This window comes from Dermacentor albipictus, chromosome 5, assembly GCF_038994185.2.
Source record: "Dermacentor albipictus isolate Rhodes 1998 colony chromosome 5, USDA_Dalb.pri_finalv2, whole genome shotgun sequence".
In the NCBI taxonomy this organism is placed as follows: Eukaryota; Metazoa; Arthropoda; class Arachnida; order Ixodida; family Ixodidae; genus Dermacentor; species Dermacentor albipictus.
The window spans coordinates 144,206,047-144,227,982 of record NC_091825.1 but is presented as its reverse complement, the minus strand read 5'-3'; the positions used below and the strand labels follow the sequence as shown (position 1 = coordinate 144,227,982).

General features: G+C 43.5%; 1 protein-coding gene across 5 annotated transcripts; it reads left to right on the top strand.

The window, feature by feature from the left end:
• The first annotated feature begins 446 nt into the window (after positions 1–446).
• Positions 447–21,921, top strand: Ipk1 (Inositol phosphate kinase 1). Of its 5 annotated transcripts, XM_070539123.1 has the most exons (14): positions 447–748; positions 1,305–1,349; positions 1,673–1,780; positions 1,931–1,997; positions 3,238–3,362; positions 3,445–3,540; positions 8,193–8,251; positions 8,620–8,692; positions 9,051–9,136; positions 9,541–9,686; positions 12,086–12,236; positions 12,349–12,454; positions 18,114–18,187; positions 21,410–21,921. In XM_070539123.1, exons 1-14 carry the CDS (start codon positions 626–628, stop codon positions 21,573–21,575), a joined length of 1,425 nt encoding a protein of 474 aa, XP_070395224.1. In that variant the 5' UTR covers positions 447–625; the 3' UTR covers positions 21,576–21,921. The 5 variants fall into 5 exon arrangements, with proteins under 5 accessions (XP_070395224.1, XP_070395223.1, XP_070395219.1 ...); XM_070539122.1 differs by lacking the exon at positions 1,931–1,997 and having other exon boundaries at positions 654–748; XM_070539118.1 differs by lacking the exons at positions 1,931–1,997; positions 21,410–21,921 and adding an exon at positions 20,082–20,328 and having other exon boundaries at positions 654–748.
• Positions 21,922–21,936: the final 15 nt, after the last annotated feature.

Below are 21,936 nucleotides of genomic sequence, written 5' to 3'. Positions count from 1 at the left end.
ACATTTTTGCGTTTTGCATGTATTTGAATAGGCAGCGTCGGAGTTGGGCCGGAGCTAAAGCTATAGGTGTTCTGTGCTAAAGCTTCCTCTTAACGAATCAAATGATTCCGGTAAGAACTGCGAAATCAAATCTATAGGTAACGCGCAGTAGGCGCTAGGCGGCCGGCTCAATTTGAAACTCGCGCCTCCAATGCTACGCTCGACTGTTCTTTCTAAAGGAGGTACTTTTGTTTTATTTTTTAAAATTGTGAGCCCTACGCGCGACGTATGTGACACACTTTGAGTCCATATGTAGGTGAGGTAATCGCACTTCAGAATTTTCATCTTTCTTATTCCGCTACGATATTTCTTTCGATGAGACAAGGCTCAATAACGTTTATTCCCCTGTAGCAGACGACGCGGCGCTGGGGATGAATGCGAACGATGGGCGGACATTTTAATCACCAGCTTTCTATACGTATGCGAGATGTTGCGGCCCAACATATCGGATATCTTTTTTTTTATTGCAACCCATGCCCCATGTCCTGACAGGAGATAATTGGATACGAAAGTCATCACCGCAGGAGGCGAGCCAGCCGGCCAGCAGCCAGCTGTTTATTTTGATTGTTGCAGCGTCGCAGTTGATATGGCGACTCCGACAGGGAGGGACCGGTCGGGTTGCGATCCTGCCGAGAAATTTTTCATTTCGCCCGAAAACTGCGCTTTCCGCGGCGAAGGGAATGCCAACATCGTCGTCGCGCTAAAAAACGTGAGCCTTATTTCCATGTATCTTTTCCATCTCAACTGCAAATATTTGTGTAACATGCGCAGTGCAGCCAGGAAGCATGTCCGCGGTGTGTCGGCTTGATTGATCTAACAGCGTCATGTTCGCTACCGGCATTCCACTCGTGTTCGTCGTATTGTTATAGAGAAAGCTGCACCACGATCCGCAGTCTTAGCTCAATCACACCCGTCTCTATGTGAAACTGTTTCGTGCATTCGGTATGTGCGATCGCGACGTTGCCGGTTCGCACGTTTTTCGAGCTGCCTACGCGCTGCCTTTGTTAGTTGAGTTGGCGGCTGCTTAAAGTAGTAACACCGCGCATCTTTAACATATAGTTTCATTTGAAATCCTCTGTAGATGCAGTCGGGTGCGAGGCCGCGGCTGCAAACTACAAAGAAACAATAGCGCTGCAAATGTAATTCCGCCGAGGATGTTTACCCGGCGTGGGTTGTTTACTTGCGGGAAGTGACCTTCGTCCAATTGTCCCTAACTGTAGCCAGCCAGAAAAATGCTCACGTTTTTCCTCTTATCTCTTTCGCAGGAGGACAGGGTCCTTCGGCTCCGTAAGAGCGCCACATTCACCGAGGTAATGATTAATCACCGGCGACAAGCCTTTCTTTGTGTCTTTTTTATTTTTTTGATCTGATCGTCACAAAACACACATTTATGGCTATGTCTATGTCCACTTTGCCGCACGTCATATGTTGTTTTGTTCTCGTATATAGTCCATTTAAAGAAGGTTACCGGGAAGGTCATTGCACCGTTAACCTAAAGACAACATAATATTATGGCACTGCAGGAAATTATATTGCTGATGAGGGGAGTTCTACAAAAGCGTCATCTCAAGATTCATAGAAAGTTTATTGTGATTGCTTGTAAAATTATATACTTCCTTGTTATTCTGTGCAGGACACAATATCACTGATAGGAGGTAGTCTACAGAAATGTCATATGGAAGCCGACTTTATCGAGCATGTCATGAAACCTCTCCTTGGAACCCGATTCATCCATCCTCCGGCAAGTTCTATTTCTCCGTGTTCTAAGTGTGTGTGAGAAGAAATAATACTAACTGTCTGTCAAGCAGTGCATGGCATCTTGAGGGCCATGAGTGTGCTTTGCTTTGCAGCCTAGAAAGATGTGTCAGATAACCATTACCTCTCACAACAGGTCCTTGTTCGATTGACAGCTGAAAATGTGAGGCTGATCAATAAGGCCGTGCACTTGGAAAGACCATGTAAGAGCAACTTCTTTACGGCAAGACAAACTTTTCTTTTGCTATGATAGTTCTCGAATGGCATCTAAGCATATATGTGCATTGCCAAAACTTCTGAATTTACTTGCATTTGCAACAAGAGCTGTCAGTTATCCGTGCACTTAAGACCCTTCAGAAAGTTTTGTGTTTCAATTTCAGTGCACTGCATTCCATTTGAAGCATGTGTGCTGTGTCCGTGCATGTATTTCTAAAACTTGTCCCAAAATGCCTGTTTCGTGCTTCAAAGCTCTGTGTTCCATTTCACCAACGCCATGCAGTGCAGTGAACTCCATGTCAGCCAATCAGTAACGAGAGCGGGCTGTGTGTTTGTGTGTTATGAAAAGAAAGGGAGGGAGGTCTCACCTATTGTGTGCCACTCCTACTTCCGTGAAACTTCCATTCACAAACGTCGGCATCGTGCCGCAGGTGATCAGAGGTGAACAATGAAGGAGCCCTTCGAGTTCTCTGTTCTGGTTGACTGACAGATCCCACAACTTTTGCTGCATTGCGCAGAGTGGGAGACACGAAACATGGGGTGTCAGAGGTCTTGTTTCCGATTCATGCGTTGAAGTCCCAGAAATGTGCTGTTGAAGTCCTGCTATGGTGCTTAAATGACAGCTCTCATGGCAGGCATGCAAGTTGACTTTGAAGCTTCTGGCAAGGGCAGCACAAATGCTTGTAAGAGCTTATAGAACAGGATTGCATGGGAAAACTATTTCCTCACTGTTTGCAAGTGCATTCTTCAATTGAGAAGTGCATTCTGTATGTTCATTTATTGCCATCACACCGAACCTCTGAGTTCTTCACCAAATGCCTATGACTTTGTGAAGTTCAGTTGGCTTCTGTGTACAAGGCATGGATGCCCACAGCCACATGGGAGTAAGATGCAGAAATGCCTGTGTACTGAGACTTCAGTGCAGATAGTGACAATTCATCTGTAGTCCACCGATACAGTGTCCCTCATAGCCCTACATGTAGCTTCGGCTTTGCTTGGCTGCTTCATTTTTATTTATTTACTTACACAGCAACCAAGCATTTTTGCGATACAATGGTTACATATGTGACCATGCGCACATGTAGGTATACAGTAACGTGCCCAGTGAGGTGGACACAAGAGTAAACTATTGGGCAGCAGCACTCTATGATGAAAGTGTTAGTGCTTAGAGCTGTGATATGTACGTACATAAAAAATTTGTTTGTGCTGACACTGCTTTCTTGACAGTGCACAGGTTAAAAAAGAATGTCAAGGAAGTTGCCACTGTAGGACTTTTGTTTCCTGACCACTGCACCTTGCCGAGCCACCTCCAAAAATTTGCTGATGGTCCTGTGATCTCTGTTGAAATAAAGGTACGTGTCAAAGGGACATCTTAAAATCAGCGACAGGTACAGGTCTGAATTGTCAAATTAAAATTCGCATTTGGTTTTTCAGCCAAAGCAGGGATTCCTGCCTAGTCCCCGTGATCTCCCTTTTGAACACAAGGTTCGAGCATCCGTCTGCAGATTTCACCTTTCCCAGAATTTCAAGGTACGCTGAGGATGGACGGTATGAAAGCTAGTGCACCTGCGTTTCTACATTGATTAATCTACACTGTATTAAAGGGACACTAAAAAGAAAAAATGTAGCCTAGCTGAAATAATAGATTATGCTCAGGAACATAGATAGCATACTGTACTTATTTGATTTTAATATGACCTTGATTGTAATGCTTACCTGATTTTTGTGGCCAGAAATGAAGAAGGGAAGATCTCTTGATTGTAACACACGCTGATGCGTTTGTCATATGTAAAATGAAAGCAGATACAATGCCCGTGACTTACGTGATTTTTGGTGTAAGAGAGAAAGTAATGGTGATCTGTTCTCACTGGAAAAAAAATTACATTTGAGCCACTGTGAACCGGGCACCACTTTTCGTCGCTGTCCTCCTTATCACATTTAATAACCTGAACATCTCTCATCGTTGATGCCATCCATTGGACTTAACCGCGACAACTTAACGGTCTTACAGAATCTGCACAAACGATGCCTCGGCCACAGTGGCTCAATTTGATCACAGGGACTTGCCAATGATAACTTGTCACTGTTGTAGTTTTGGTTTCGCACATTTCTGACATGCATTTCATTTAAGTTTTCCTGCAAGAAAGATGTCTGCATTAGAACTGAGTAAATACTGCAACCACTGGGAGAATTGCAATTGAACACAGTGTGCCTCTTAAGAGCTTAAGAGATTACCCAAGCAGGTTGCTAGCCGTGAAAACAAACCTTGTGTTTTCTTTGAACTAGCTGGATGTCATGCTTTATTTCACAACAATATTAGTGCGTTAGCATTAGGAGTGTAAAAGTAGAAAAAAAGTGGACGTGTGTGAAGTGAAGCCAGTCAAGTGGTAATGGTAGAGGTAAAAAGGGGATGAGAAAGCTCAGAAGAGAGTGTTTGCAGATGCACTTTTGTGTGTGTGTGTGTGTGTGTGTGTGTGTGTGTGTGTGTGTGTGTGCGCGTGTGTGTGTGTGTGTGTGTGTGTGTGCGCGTGTGTGTGTGCGCGCACACGCGCATGCGTGGGTGGTGCAACTCACAGCGGTCCGCAGTTGTCAGTTGTGCTTTGCGCCTTGAAGAGGCAGGACATGTGTCGAGTGAGCTCCTGAACAACATTTTGCAATTTGGTGAATGCAGTTTAAGTCATGGATCCGAGGCATCAAAGAGGTGCAACGTAATGCTAATGCATTCCTCTCGCATTTACTGCTACATTGCCACTGAGTTTTTTAGCACCAATGGTTAACTACTGTTAACACATGATAGATGAGGCATAATGTAACCTTGGGAACAGGTTTTGTGCTCATACAAACTGGCGCCAGTACTGTCTAATGTTTACATCTCAAACATCTTTGCATACTAATCTGTCAGTTCGGTTTGAGACTTTAGTTTTATTTGGTCTCCTTGTGTACGTGCGAGCATACTTATTTGAAGTTTTCCTGGTCCAGTGATTCCTATAGGTATCACAGTGCCTCACTAGGTTAGTATCTGCCCGAGAGAAAACTTGCCCATGGCAAGCTGGAACAAACGTAAGAAATCACAGTTCCAGCAACTCTGGTTATGTAATTTATCTGGAGCGTGTGCAGCAGACTATTGGGGACTTTCCTAAAATTTCTCAAATGTCCACACATTTTGGCACACAATGATTAAAGGGAAGCTGAAAGCTTTTCCATAAAAAATGAGTGAAGAGCAGTACGCCGTGGTTTTCAACCCTCTGAATTCGAATATCGCATCGAAATTGAGCGAAAGAAAGTGCAAACATATTTTATTTCGGTGAAAAGTGCAGCAGCACACACGCCTAGCTCGCGCGCCTCGTTTCCACCTGTGATTGGTCGGGCGCCTTGTGACGTCAACAATGGTGTTCGTCCAGACCGACTGCTGCCGCTACACACGAAGCACGGTGCAAAGTAGTTTGGTGGTGTTTTGCTGAGACAGTCATGGAAATTTTCGAGAGCTTGCGTTTCTCTGAGGAGTTCGGCGTTAAGTCCAAACTCTACGAGAGCGATTTTGCGCACGACGGTGACGGGCGACGGCTTCAAGCGACAAAACAGGCCGTCGCTTGAACAAATCGCTCGGTGTTGTCGCTCGATCGCTCGTTTCTAGAAATTTAGAACTCATCGCTCGTCGCCCGGAAATGCTATGAGCGACTAGCCAATTGTGCGAAGCCAAAACTGGATGTACATAACTCAAATACTGCTGTTTGTTGCACGGAACAAGCAAACTATTGAATTTTACACGTGCAAGAATAAGAACCTAGTGCAAGACCTTCAGAAATATTTTATGCTCCTTCTTCAGTAAAATAAATCAACTTAAATAGATAAAGCATGCGTCACGCTAGTTTTGGCGCGTATATTGCTGCCCTCATACCGGGAAGTCGTCACTCAAAGCCGTCGCTCGCGTGGAGTTCGGCTTGCAGACGACGAGTGAACGCGACAGCAATCGCCTCGCTTGTAGCTTTGTCGCTGTCGTGTGCAAGATCACTCGTAAGGGGTTTATACTTGTACATACTACACGTACGTACATACTTGTACATACTACTTGTACGAGCTGATTGCGAAGAGCCGGCCTCTCCAAGAAGCAAAAAATGCTGGTGCAAGCACTGCTTTCCACGCGAACGAAGGTGAAGTGTTAGCATCTCCTTATGTTGGAAATGTTCTTTGGTGAGTATGTTTTTTGCTAAGCTGCATTCAGCGATCCAGTGAGTACGTTTCCGGGCAAACAACTGTAGTGTTATGTTCCTGCATGCCTCCTCGTAGAACGTAAGCGGTGATGCGATCTTCAGCATTTGTGCACTGCCCCAAAGCTGTCGGCAATCTACACAGACGGTTTAAACGCGGGAAAAGTTTACCGGCTGTTGTAGCACGTGTAGTATAGAACCTTCATCAGCGCGCCATCCGCACGCTACTCATAACCGGCGAATTCCGTCGGCTACGTGAGATGGTCGGTTTCTCATGTGTGCGAGAGAAGGGGGAGCACAGCGTTTTGGCGTGAGCAGGCTTTCCAACATGCAAACTTTACGCATGCACTGCGTTATGGTAGCTGCATGCAGGCTGTTTCACAACACATGTGCGAATAGAAAATTCGCGGTGCTTGGCAATGTAACCTGCGTCAAGGGTGGGCGATAAACATGCACCTTCCTTCAGCGTGCTAACTATCTTTTTTTTTTTAGGAGAACCCAAAACACGCATTATTGATAAACTCCGGTAGTAATCGTCACGGAAGTGGTTAGAGCACAACACTTGTTCTTGAGCGCTTGAAGTTGTTTCGCCTCACAGCAGCCTCCCACTTAGCTGAAAGCTTCTTGTCTTCCAGGAACTAATGGAACATCGGAACATCGTCGCGGCCGCTTGTGTTCGTGCAAGCGTAGGCTGCACAGAACGCCGGTATGATCGGCCTACAAGTTCAATTGATGCTGCGCACGTCAACTACCACTCCTATATACACACAAATAAAGGAATGTAGGGTCGAACGAAGCAGATTAGGACGGCACGCACGCAGAAATAAGCCTGGTCAGGCACTATCGCGACTGCGAAGGAGCGGAACACCAGTGTTGACGTCACTAAGCCGCGGTTTCCAGTCTCCGCTCGCATCGTCAGCGTCAGCAGCAGCGTGCGGCGCTCGACGAGCGGCGGAGCTACAGCGCAATTTTAACCGACGATTACGTCGCACCTAAGTGAAAAATCCCCCCAAAATTTTACCTTCATGGTTTATAAGGTTCCCGCATCCGTATATGAGCGTCTTATTGAATTCGACAGACTCTTCAGCTTCCCTTTAAGCCTCTGCGTCGTACCTGTGGAGCCTACCACCAAAGGCAGGCCACATGATTTACAGGGCATGCAAACAGCCTTCCAATATCTTGCAAGCATGATTCACACACTTAAGACTGTGAGTTGAGGAATGTCAGGTACTATCAAAATTTGCTATCAAGATATTATAATCTGATGCTGCTATATATATATATAAGGCAGAGTCGTGATAAAAGACTTTGGTATATATTATGAAAACCTACACCAGGAATTTTACTTTATTTTCTCGTTAAAATGCACAAAATATATACTTGAGGTGTAAAGAACAAGATTAAGACCAAGAAGGTTCTGCAGAAAAAAATAATTCAAGGAGCATATTTGTAAATTACATTTATAGAATATCAAAACAGACACTCTTATCGTGAGAGGATGCTTATAAGCCAAAGAAGACACAAAAACGAAAGACTGGTGGCAACACTATCATTAAGTTTCTGTACCAGCCCGTTATGATCTCATAAATTTTGACAGCATTTGCTCAAGCCGTTAATTTTGTATTGGCAGAGAAGGACTACGATAGTATTCTAAAGAAGTCAAAGGCTGAATTTAGCAAGCTTGAAAGACATTTACTGTGCCACAGTGATTGAAATACAAGAAAGTAATGTAAATGACGTGATGTCACACTGACGTACTAGTGTTGAGGTGTTAGCACAAATTTCAAAGCATAGAAGCTTGGCCTTCAGTTTCGCCTGTAGTAGTGAATCTCTTACTATGAAAATGTCAAAAATAGACTTTGGAAAGAATGCTTTATCAGTCTAAACTGACTTAGGGCTTCTCTGTTTTTCTGTGGTGTTCCTGTGAAGTTTCAGAGCAGTTAGAATGCAAAATAAAACAAAATTTTCTCTCAGGTCAGCAAAGGGCGGATATCATCACTCAGCATGTACTGTCCTCTGGATCTGTTCAGTGGGTAAGTTTTTTTTTTCTTCTTGTCTCTCAACAGCACCTAACTTCTCATCCATTGGAATTGTGGTTTGTATTTAAAAATGCTAATATTGCTTAGAGGAATTATCCTGTATATGTGAATACTTACTGAATGTTCTCGCGCTGTCATTTTTTTTCTATGATGAATAAGTTCATGCCCCTGGTTATGGCTTCATTGATCTATTTCTTATCTTTCTCTTTCATTTATTTAAGCCAGGTTTCTAAATTAAACCTAGCATTAAGAAGCGAAAACACATTACATTAGTCATACGATGGCACAAAACTACAGAAATTGTTTTTATGCTTTCTGAACTGTGGTAATTTTATGGTATTTATGATTCTTTAAATTTACAGGTGTCCTAGGCGAATGAAAAATGCTCTTAGAGAGCTCCTCTATCACCCACAAAATAATCTCAGGGTTTTTAAGGTAAGTTTGATTGGGCCCATCTTCCAATTAAGTTTGATATGGATATCTCCTCACAATCACCCAGAAATTCAGAAGTGCCAGTTGTAATGCCCTGGGCCAGTATATTGCAGCGACTTCTTTCGATTCTATTAATTTTTTATCCTTCATCATTCATGACCTGTCGATCATGGTGATACCATATGCGGAGGGGAGCTTGGCTCACTGATAAAGTGCCAGAATTTTGTTAATCGTAGAACTGTTGCATTTTTGCATTTGCACGTGGAATTGTTGCTGGCCCTGGTTTGAACTAGGAGTCGCATTTAGTTTGAAGATTTCCAATTCCCGTTCATGATTCTCTCGCTTGCATGGTCTCTTGCAGAACAAAGAACTTATATTTAGTGAAGAATCAAGAACCAATCTAGAAGTCACGCTAAAGGATTTCTTCCTTGAATCAGGTCTAGTCAGGTAAGTTGTTGCCTGGAGGGTGGCGTACTTCAAGATCAGGTTGCAAAGTCAACCTGTCAACTGCACACATTTCTGTTCCGCATGTGCCCACAACTTTCTGCTGAGCTCTCCATTTAATTTTTAATAGTTACAGCAGGCAACAATAAGCTGCTGTCAGTATGACTTAATGCTATATTATAATATTGTGTTAGCATTTTCTTGGTTTAATTTCACTAGGCTTAGATGCAAGAGTGTTCTGTTATACTTTGTGTGCGATGGATTTTGTAGATTTCTGTTGAGGACGCTGTTGCTTAGCGTTACTGTGTTTATTTGTGGTTTGAATTATTGGCGGACATATATGTGATTGCAGCTCATAGTGGTTTTTTTTTTTAGCTGTTTCTGGAGTTTTTACATTTCTTCTCTAGCCGAGAAGACAACTTGTGCCACCTGGTCGCGAAAATCCTGCGGCACTCGTATCCTGAAACTGTGGCGGCCAGTGCATCCAGTGGCATCGGTGATGTCATCAAGCCACAGTCGTGCCCGTCTTCACACCCGTGCACTTGCACTACTAGTGAGTGGATCAATGTATGCTTTTGTGTTACGTAAGTCTTCTCTTGATTTTGACGCAAGGTCACTCTTGGGACGTAATTTTGTTTTCACAAGTTTATGGAAGTGCTCTCATCAGTTGGCAGCCTTTTCAAGGCATCTGTGAGCATGAGCATTTAAAGTAGTGACCTACTTGAAATTAGCCGTCTCAGAGCCTAGAAGACTGCCTAGTGACATAGGTATAGAGAGCATTCCCCCTTCAAAGGTTCTGGCTGAAATTTTACTTCGACAAAATTCTGGAACTTACACTTTAGTCGTGTCTTTCTTTTTAATCATGGCTTGTCTTTCTGGCACACAACTGGCTACACTCATGACATGACAGTTATCTGACACTCCCCACGGTGGTTTAGTGGCAATAGCATGTCAGCAGTAGCGTGTCACCCATTGAATAGTTTGATTCCTGGCTTCGTTTTTCTATTGTTGTTGTTGAAATTTGCAAAAAGCGCCAAGAATTAGGATATTGGAGAAAACAGAAAAAATACTTTGCGGAAGCTTCCCCAGCAACAGGTGGGCATCATTAGGCAGAACATTGAAAGTCAGCATTCACCTCAAGCCACCTATGGCTTTGTGTGCAGCTTGCACAGACAGTTCATGTTTTTACATTGCCAGTGTTATACCACTATAGCTGGTGATCTTGCATTGGTATTTCCCCTCTGACTGCGCTTTCAAAAGGAAGCAAGTCGTGCACCTATCATTTTCGTCCTTACCCTCTGTTTCCACTCTAATTCAACCAATGATGCTTCCTGCCTATTATTCAGCATTGGCTAAAGACATTTAGCCAAAAACTCTGTACTAAAGTGAAACTTGGCAAGAAAAAAAATTTCTGTAGTGTGTTGTTCATAAAGAATTAATCTAGAGCCCTTCCGCTGCAAGGTCACTCATGGCACGTTCTCGTTTGAGGCATTAAGCCTCACCGATCATCAACAGTGATCCAATGATGCGAGTGCATCACACGCAAGAACAACAGCGAGATAACACTGATACAGTCGAACCCGGCTATATTAAACTCGCAAAAAAGTCTATCAGATTGATATAGAGCATCATTCGATATAAGCCTGCTAAATAATTGGATGTCGTAAAAGCACATACCATACATGAAATCACTTTTTGATGAACCTAGCTTAGTTTCCTATGAAAAGTCCTGTATTTTCTTCTGCTTGGGCAGTTTCGCTGCCTGTGATGCACGCACTTCTCCACATTGTCTAAGGAGTCGGATCAGCTGAAGCCGCAATATTCCACATTTGTGCAGAAGCACCGGACTAGTGCGAGCACACCAATCACTTCGGAGGATATGGGCAAAGGGCCGTTGTTGCTTTCCTCATTGTGCCCACTTTCACTTGCGCTCGGTACGATGTCGGCAATGTAGTCTTCGTTTTCGGGCTCTCCAGTGGTCGCAACACCATCATTTGCACTCACAAACTCGTCCACCACTGATTCAACAGCTTCTGGAAATTCTGACAGCTCGCTCCAAACTTCGGCAACACCGGCAACTGCTTCGTCGCATTCGTCAGAATTTAGAATCATCACCGAGCACGCGTAAGCCGGCACGGCTGAAGCAATTTCGGACGAACCACTTGTACATAGCTGTGCGTACGCATCGGGCGGCATGTGCACCGGGTCGCGAGTTTGGCCGCTTTAGCCCTGGTCTCCCCGTATTCTTCAAGATCGTGCTGAGAGTGCTCTCGGAATCTTGCATGCTGCGGGGAATCCGAATTCTCACCGCATTCGACCCGATTTATGATTTCGAGCTTCACAACAAAAGGCAAATTCTGCCACTTCATCATGGCAACACTGCGGGAGAAGGCCCACAAGGCGCGCACAAAATTAACCAGAAAAGCAGCGAGACAATTCACACTTTCGCCATCTTGCACGACGAGGGCACAAGAGCCTCTGATTGGCTGTCTGAGCAAGCGCTGCGGGCGGGCCAGGATCATTTTTTGCAGGGGGGTTGTCGATGGCTCGTCCGAGGTAGCGCGGTCACGGTAGGGATAGCGGTTGGATGGAGCCGCACTGCCGCTTTTCCCCGCCACCGCAAGGGAAAGCCAACTTCTGGGGGCACTATTTCGCTGCTTGACATTCAATATATTGGGAGTCGCAGCTATCTTTGTTCGATGGAAACGTAATTTTTGCTATACATACTCATTGCAACTATACTGTGTCCAGAAATGATTCGATATATAGAATAATTCGATGTGAGCGGGTTCAATATGTCGGGTTCAACTGCAGCACTCTGAAAACAGGAAAGTGCAAAGGAAAATTATCCTCGCATGGCAATGCTTAAAAGGGTGAATGCCTCTGGTCTCTCTTTATCTCACACGAAGTGTTTCATCACTAGCGGCTCTGCTTCTGACCCCTTGTTTTCAGGAATGAAAGCTGACCACCGGCTTCCTCATGGGTGCATTTTGGACCTAGTGCTGCGGGCTCAGCGCCTGGGATCCATTGACGTCTCTACGGCCTATCCCCTGTACCTCAGTCTCAAGGACACTCTCCATTGCGCTGGAGAGAAACCACCACTGTAGGTTCCTCGTTGAAAAGGCTTTGGCTTTCAGGCCACTTTCTTGGCATGATTGAATGAAGCCAATTTGGCTACTCTGATTCATCTTTTGTTTATCATCGCTTTCGCTTAGGCTTGAGTACCTGAAGGATGGATACCCTTCTCCCTCTCTGCCTAAGGCTGTGGGCTGCCGCGAACGCCAGAACTACGAGACTGACCATACGTTTGCCTGCCGCAAGGTATTCGTGACTCTTTCCACTGTTCAGGCTGCTGCTAACGTTTTGTCTCTTATAAAGATGTGAGTGAAAATACAGATTTCTGTCATTTCTTTATATAAGTGCTGACATGACATTTACACTTTTCTTCTTTTTCTTGCACCTAAGTTAAGATTTAAGCTCTGTAAACCTTAGAAAGAAACACTGGCAAGCATTGGAGCAGCCTAGATAATTTACTGTAGTGCTATACTTGTTTCTATGAAGCAGTTTTGGTTTTGCTACTCATGTATACATCAAGTGCATGCATCGACATCGTGATCACAATTGTAGACATACAGAAAAATATAGTACTAACTGATTACAGCGACCAATTGTTGCCCCATGAAGGTAAATCAAGGATTATCAAAAATTCCTATTCAAATACTTTTACGTTACTTTCCTCCCAACTTGCATAATGTATTTTACGATTTCTTATATTATGATTTCTTTTTTGTTTGTATAGTAAATCCCCCTACAAAAATGCCCCTAGAGGGCGCTGTCGGTACATGTATAATAATGTCCCTTAATAATTTGAAAGTGTGGCGGCCACACTTTCTCCGCCACACTTTTCTCCTCGATTCTCTATGCCTGCTGGCCGTGTGCTCTGCGCATGGCACGCTTTTTTCCTGGGCTCTCGCAGACGAGCCGCAACATTCTATGGAGGCGCATTATTTTGAGCCAGTTGCACGCCGAAGTGGTGTTGAAAGTTTTAAGAAATGCTGGTAACAGCATTGATAATGCTGAAGGCAACATTTATGAGGAAGTTGGTTTTTTATTAAAGCAATATAAACGGGGTGTACTGATGTAAAAGGAGCTTTGAGGCAAGCTCTATACTCCAGACGATTTTTCTGCCACATGATGAGATGCTTTACTTTGTGTGTTTGATCTAGTATTGCTTGTGGCACATTCTGCATGTGGCTTATTAAGTGAAAACCTTAGATTTGTTTCAAGGTCGCGTTGTGAGGTATAGAAAATATCACATGACCCAAGGAAGGCCGGAAGCGAACCAAAGCATGTCCAGTTGCATATAAGAAATTACTGATTAGCAAAGTTAATTAATGATAAGTGATTGTACTAAGGTGGATGAAGGGGAATTATAATGGATTGTGGAGATTAAGGTTGATAAAGGGGGATTAGGGTAAAATACATTGCAGTGCTAAACATTATTGCCTGCAGAATATTCTTTGCATTACTACATCAGGACCACAATCATGATTGATTGCTCAACCTTCATAATCAAAGCGCATTGATGCAATGATTTTGGCTCGTGTTAAATCAATGGAAAAAGTTTCCCCACAGAACTAAACCGCAGAAAGGTGGTTTTAAAACATTTCCTATTAAAGCAAATATTCCCGGCCTCTGCCTAGATATTGATATCAACAGCAAGTGCGTATGATCATGTGAACACCCCCAGCATATTTCCTGTATCCGTGAGAAAACCAAACAATAATCGTCGCCCACTCATGCGAGCCTGGAAATGCAGTTCAAAGCAAATTGCAAAAATCCAAGGTGTCCTTAGGTATTGCCTAAGAGACGCATCCGCGTCTCTTAGGCAATACCTAAGGACACCAAGGCAATACCCCAATCTCCTAAGGCAATACCCTAATCCTCCTTGTATGCCTTGTAAAGCCTACTGTAATTCATCTCTACAAATCCTAATGCACCTTAATATACCATAATCCACCTTAGTCAGTCTTAATTCACCTTAATCAACCCTAATACACCTGAATCCACCATAATTGATGTTAATCCTTCTTCATCCACCCTGATCCTTCTTAGTACACCTTAATCCTTGTTCATGTACCTTAATCCTCCTTTATACACCCGAAACCGGCTTTATATGCCATAATCAACCTTAATCCTCCCTAATCCAATCACTAATGGATCATAAATTAACTTGGCTGATCTTTAATCTCTTATACACGGCTGGACATGCTTTGGGTCGCTTCTGGTCTTCCTGGGTCATGTGACATTTTCTGTTCACAATGCGACCTTGAAACAGAGATCTAAAGGCTTTCACCTTAAAACTTAAAGAAACGCAGTGTGTACTAGCTATCGCTCGTCACCTGCAATACCACGGGTATACTTGCCACTAATTTTTTCAGTGTCTGCATTCATTGTATGACTGATGCACACATCGACGGAAGCTGAAAATGATAGCTCGTCTACAAGCCGCTATTTCAATTTTCAGTAAAACAGGCAACGGATCCTAACAATCACAGAAAGTGCGATCGAGAGACTGTATTTTCGCACATAAATGTTAACAGCAGAAAGCAGAATCTATAGTGCTGCATTTCTGACTGAATAACAACAGTTGGCAATGTGAGAGGTGATGGAGTCCCAACAGAATATTAAGCATACTGAAGACAACCCCATATTATGCAAAGTACAAATTGCCGCAGCAAAAACGCTGGTAAGTAGGCCGGAAGAATTTTAAGAATGCAGCATTAGGGGATAATTTGATACGAGAAATAAGGACTCCTCATCTCGCAAACAACACTGTTCTTTGCCGTAACAAAGTTATTTTGGCCAATTTTATGCAGCCACTGCTTCCCGCGCAAGCAGTAACACTTTTTTTTTATCATAAAAGCTGCATAACCATCTTCAGGCTTCTTACTGCATTTATATGTGCAACAGTGTGGCATAAGGCTAGTACAGAGAGCAAGAAACAAGCGTACAACGTTCGCTACTTCGAGCTAAAGCATCAAGCCAGCCGAGCTGAGGAGAAAAATGGCGCGGACGAAAAAGAGAAATAAGCAAAATGCAAGATTCATGCGTTTACAAGGGCAACGGCAGGGAGACCAATCGTCGTGCAGAAAACGGGTGCGAGACCGCTTCTTGCAGGGGGGATGCACAAGGAGCGAGAAAGAAGCGAGGAGGTAGCGGCGGCAAAACTTCAAAAAGTGGCAGTACTTTCAAATTGTCGAGGGACATTAATGTATAAACAAATAAACTTTTATTCAAATTGCATGAATACACTAAATAAAATGAGTTGGCCTGGTTATATTGGTGCGTCCACTGTAGCTGACATTGTTTACCTTTGTGAGAGGTGGTGCAAGGAGGTAGCCACCATAGCCACGGTTTATTTAGGCCGGCCAGCCATGGTGTCGCAGGATCTCTGGAGCGGCCGATACTGAGGGCACTCAGGTCGAGGGCCAGCGTGTTCTTTTCCTCGTGATACCCGCACTTGAGCCATCTTCTTTACTGGCTCCGGAGGTGATAGTCATGCCACTACACTTTTATTAGCCATTGCTTTTCAAAAACTTCATTGGTCGCCTCCCCTTGTTTTTTGGTGAAGACATCAAAGCGACACAGAAAACTCACTCTGTGTGCATGCTGAAGAGAAGGACAGTATTGTCACATACGAACACATAGTGCACAAGATTGTGGTTACTCAATGCTGTGATGCTTGTGTCTTGGTCCTCTATGGAGCCCAGTGCTTCATTGTTGCTGAGAGCAGAAAAAGGTGCTCCCAGTAAGGCCAGTGAGAAAGAGAAAAATTCATCATAGACCATTTTCTGGCATCCACGTTCGAAGTGGCCAAACTATCGAGTCAGAGAAGTGCTGTTTCAATTCACCGGCCAACATCTGGTTAAGCTTCTGCCGGCGTCCTTCACTCATTAGCCATTTAGGCTTAAAGGAGGCACTGGAAGGGACACCAGCAGATGTTCACATTCCTCTAAAATGTGGCCAAATCTGTAATGTAAATAAAAATATAACTGCATATATTCAGCAATCCTAAAATCTGTTTGTGTGTTACACTCGCAAAATTAGGTGTATATGAGTCACACATCAGACAGACAGGAACATGTTCGTTTAACAGTCAAAAACTTCTGTCTATATCAGAGAAGTCATAGAGTGCACTAAGCAAAAAAGAAATGAGCAGCAGCAGCTTCTACCACGTGTGAAGGCCGCTTAAGAGCACTTTGTAGAGAGATGTGCAAATCTGCAAGCTGGCTATGTTCGGGTGATGGAGGCGTTGCTGCAGGATGTTGATTGTAGGAAGGAGGTAATTGAGGTACACGTTTTCGTCCCTTTAGACAATGTCAGTTGGACACCATACATATTGTACTGTGGTTCTCACCAAATTCAGGTGCTCAAAGTTGTATTGCCTGTTACAGCTTGCCTCATCAACAAACAAAGCAATTCTTATGTTATGAAGCTACCAGAAAAGGTCATTCATTAAAGTAATTTATTACTACATGTAATTCGTTACTTACCAGTTTGATTATGGTTCACTGGCTCGTTCTATTCCTGCAGTTGCTGTAGCTCTATCACATGGGTTAAGTCAGAAGTAATATGCTTCGTGCGCTTGTTCATTTCTTTACAAGCAACATAATCAGATGTAGCCTTATTGCGCCATGACATCAGAAAGTTTCACTTCGTGTCAATGCATTACGTAATGGCAGTGACTCGGGAGCAACTTTAGTATCAAATTAATACTCATGCCATACAAATTAATACATGGTATTCCGCACTATATATGTTATCCAACCATCATACTTCCTAAATGTCATCCATTTACATGCGCAAAGCATGGGGTACAGCTTTCATTACGTTGAAAATATGTCAGTACACCTTTAAGTTTGTGAAGGGACACAAAGCTTTACAAAGCTGTAAGTTTTCTTAAAGTGTGGAAGATATCACGTATGTTCTCATTAAAATTACAATTGCCATCACAGCGCACGATAACGACATGTACCCTGAGATGGCAATAATTGTTGCTCTTTATAAGCAAAAGCATGATGGCCATTATCTTGTACTTTTCGCTCATGTCAACTGGATTGTCATGTACTAGTACTACTTGCTGTCAGCTTGCCATTTTACCCATTGCAGTAGCCCAGTGGCTACGCGTTGCAATGTTGAGCTCGAGGTTGTGGGTTCGCTCCCGGCTGTGGCAGCTGTGTTTTGATGAGGGCAAAATGCAAAAACGCTCATGTACTTTGATTTAAGTGTATGCTAAAGAACCCCAGGTGGTCAAAATTAATCTGGAGTGCCCTGGGTAAGGTGGCCTGTGAACTATCAGCCCCCCGCTGAAACTGTACATGACTGACTAGCATTTCCGCCTCTCTATGGTCTGACTATCTGTATTTACTAACTACTTATCTGTAAATTTGCCTTATAGATTTATTTGTTCATTTTCAAGCATGCTTCTCTGCATTGCACATTTGTCCAGCTAATCATGGCACCAATAAGTGTTCAAATGAATACTAAACGAGAGCAGCACATATTGGTTCTTGGCCGTTTGTTGCATATGGTGTCGTCAACAAGGGCATGTCTACGTTATTCATCTCATAAAAATCTAAAGCCTGCTGATAGAAAAACTGATTGCACTGCCATTAGCTTTGGACATTTCTTTGTCAAAATGGCAGGTTAATAGTTGTGTTTCATTAACAATTGGAAAAAGATAGGTTAACACTGAGGAATAGGGTCTCTCCTGATATAATGGTAGTGCAAAACACCAATGTCTTCGAGGCCCTCACTCTTGCTGAAATGTGCTTGCATGGTTATAGTTTTTCTATTTATTATTATGTTTTAATGCAGCCATAGTTGCCTTTCCAGAGTTTTATATTGCGGATGTTTTGTTCGTGTGCTGCTTCACTAAATTTATCAATACGTGATGAAATTTTTGCTCTTCTTCTAGATCTGGGAATTCTTGGTGGCACTAACAGCTCGTGACTGCTCTATAATGCTTTCTCTACAGAGGTTGCCTTCTGTGTAAGCTACTCTGTTTTCCATTTGTTTGCTTTAGGGGCTTGTTTGTAAGAAATATGTACTAGCTACTGTATTCCTATACAGTGAAAACTTGTTAAACCGTAGTTGGGCCGGAGCTCGGAAAAGTACATACTAAGTGGTAGCACTGCTTAACCGAAATGGCGTGAGATCACCCACTTGCCTGTCAAATCCGGTACTCGGAGAGAGTGCGATGAAAGGGCAAAAAACATGCAGTATTTATTCATTTCGCCTGACAAAAGTTATTTTCGTTTGATGCTGCCGTGGCCTGACAGCGGCCTCAAACTCCCTTAAGTTGTGAGCCAGCTTTTCTGCCAGCCCCCTTTCCTCGACAAACACCCGCTTGACGCTGATGTAAAGCGCAGCTTCTGCCACTGTCAGGCCTGAATCTCCCATGTTGTCACTTTCTGTGTCATCCTCATCGCTTTCGTTAGGTGACACTTAGGCAATAACAAAGGCAACAATGGCGAAAAGTCTAACCTCGCAGCCGACATCTTTTCGTGGTCCCAGCAGCACTACCAAGCATCTTTTCCTTACATCCCAACTTTCACACACCGTAGTCAACGGTAGATCCATCTACCGTGCCATTGCAGACTTCGTGCCACGTTCGATAGCACGAATGATGTCCAATTTTTCTTTTATGCTGAGCACCCGGTCTTTGTCTGAGCTTCAGCATGACGTGAGGCCTAGCTTGCACGACACCACAACACAGGCCACCACTAGCCAGCCACAACACCCTCTGGCTCAGCGCCGAAACGATGTTGATGTTAATGTGGCTTCCCCCTCCCAAGCGCCCTCTGCATTTGCACTTGGGGGATGTTCTGATCTCTGAAGCTCGTTCTTCTGCCTGGCCAACCTACTGCTGTGATTGCATTACAAGAAGTGCAAACACCATGTGCTAACCAATACATATGCGATAAGCTGGTACAGTTTATGTGGTTACAGAACGCATTATGTTCAATGGGCACCGAGTCAGAAATTTGGCTTTACTACTTTTAAAATGAAACTACTGTTTAAGCGGGTACGGTTTAATGAGGTTTTACTGTACCAATAACTGTTCATCATTCACAGTGTTACAATCAAAAATTTTTTTATTGTAATTGGTAGTGTCTGTGCTCTAGGCTTTCATTTTAGGTTTACAATTGTCAAGTTTTCTAGAAGGCTTAAGTCTGTTAAGAGCTTATTATTGTGTGTTTTAATGCACTGGATATTATGTGATATATCTGTATAATCTACATTTCAAAGGTGGGCGTCTGTGCTGACCATTCGGGTAGCCTATGGGCATGAACAGAGTCCGGAGCCTTTATTTTCCACTTATTAAATTTTAAAGCGATTAGCTTTCTTTGGCTCTTTCGCCCATTTTCGTTGTCAGACTTTTGCAGCCAATGCAAATGTGCTAATGCAAAGGTGCTGATGCAAAGGTGCTGATGCAAAGGGCATATGCTCTTGTGCAACCAAGTTGTGGACTGCATTCTTCACTGAATGCCACCTAGCCCCTTGAGACGCACATGTTGCCATGCAGGAACTTTGTGGCACCTGAAGGTTTTGATGCTGATGTTTGGGGTGGCGCTGGGGCCGCATTTCTCTGCTGCCTGGGTCGATAGTGCAGTTGCAGGGCATTTTTATCACTGAAGACCGCATGGCGTCTCTTGTTGAGATGATTTGGTGGCTCCAGAGTGATTGTTGTGGTCTACGTAACCTATTCACTTACTTTGACGATCATCTTCGTTATTGCAACATTTTCTACGAGGAATAGTTTCTTGGTTTCGTTAGAAGGAATCTTTCTGCAATTGCTTACAACGCATGTGCATGTACTTTGTCACCACATCTATAATTTCTGGCAGTGCTGCTTTTTGTTCTGCAATTTTGTTGTGCGCAGGTTTGTTGCCACAAGTCGTAGCGAAGAATGTGAAGATGAAGAAATCGAGTCCTTCTTCTGTCTGAGCAGTCTTTTCATTGAAATTTTCTGGAGAAATGGCAGAGTGTTATGTCTAAGGATAAGGGTGTGCCGCATCCACAGTTCACTTGAGCAAAAGAGTTTAGACTTTCTAAGGCTGCGAATTGTCCCTGAAAATGAGATTGATACACATGGTCAAGATTTGAGTTGTTGACTGGCAGAGATTGTTGGTTAAAGCAGAGTACAGTAAAGAAGAAAAGCGTCAACACAGTAGTCTGCTCTTTTTGTTGGTACTTTGCCATTTGTCTAAAACATGTGGCTTGTCTATACTGGCATTTGTGGTCTGTTTTATGTCCAGTTTATTATTATAATTTTTTTGTTTAGAGTACTTCACAGACTCTACATAGGGCATCGCATGATGCGGTGGGGGTGGGGTGCACTTGTGCACACATTTACTCGCGCACACACATGCTAGGAGAACTTCAGAACTACGGGTAAAGTAAATATGGAGAGAACATATGGGAATGGGCACCCCTACTACTTCAATATAAAAATAGGCAGTTATCATGACAAGAAATGAGAGATACAAAACAGGTTGTGTAATTTTTTGATTCATTATGAAACAAAAGAAATGGGGAATACGTTTGTGAGTAGAACAAGGAATACTTTAACTATACATATATTCAAAGCCTGTATGTATTTCAGTGACAGGTGGTATCGTGAAGTGTAAATATATAGAGAGTTGCCATATTTTCGCTCGCATAATTACTGTTGCTTTCAATATTTGAGTTAGGGGTATCAGAGAGTCATTGGAGTCTGGTGTCCTTTAGTGCAAATTAATGAGTGTTAAAAATATAGTAGTATAGATGTGGTGTGTATGTAAATATAGAGGGGGCTGTGGTGTTAAATGAATGCAAAGTCAGTGGCATCATTTAGGGGGTCCTTCGACTGCCTGAAGGTTTCTTTCTTTCTCTCTTTTTTTTCCCCTTTTTCCCTGTTTATGTCCAAGTTGTCGCAGTGGCCAAGTGGCAATGGCTCTGTGCTGCCGAGCATGAGGTCGCATGTTTAATTAATTCTCAATCACAGCAGCAGTATTCCAATAGAGGCAAATTGCAAGAATGTTCATGTGCTGTGCTATAGGTGCACATTAAGGAGTGCCAGGTCACCGAAATTAACCCGGAGCTCTCCACTACAGTGTCCCTCGTAGCCAAATGTGCAGCTCCGGTACACTAAACCCCACGATTTAGTTTTAATTTTACTGTTCACATCCCCTCAGCCTCATTGCCTCTCCTGGGACGCATGTTCTGCAGGGCTAAGGTTCACACCTGGCAGGAGGAGGACTCTGTTGTGGAAGACAGCTACGGACAGGCCTATCTCTTCTCCCTGGCTGTTGTAGACCTGGATCCGAAGTCAATTGACAAACTTGAGAAGGTCTACTTTGACGACTGCAGTATGATTCGGACTGCCCGATCATGACCATGTGGAGGCTCAGTGAAGCCAGGCACGCCAACCAGGGGTTCTTGCTGTCAATGATGCTCCGTTTTAGGTGTCAGCATTGTGCATGGTAGGCAGGTGGTGCTTGAGGCTTGATAATGTGGGCAGGACAATCGAGGTTTTATTGAAGTCTTGTCAATGCACTTTAAATTTTCTACTACTTTATGCTGGCATATTTTTCTGTTATCACTTTCTAGGCCATTATAATGGCAAAATTTGAGAGCTGCCGTTAGAGACTAAGTTTGCAGGATAAAATTGCCACATCTAAAGCCAATGCACCACTGCTGTGACAATATGAAACAGTTTATAATGAACGAAGCCTACCCTATCTTGGTCTTGTTGA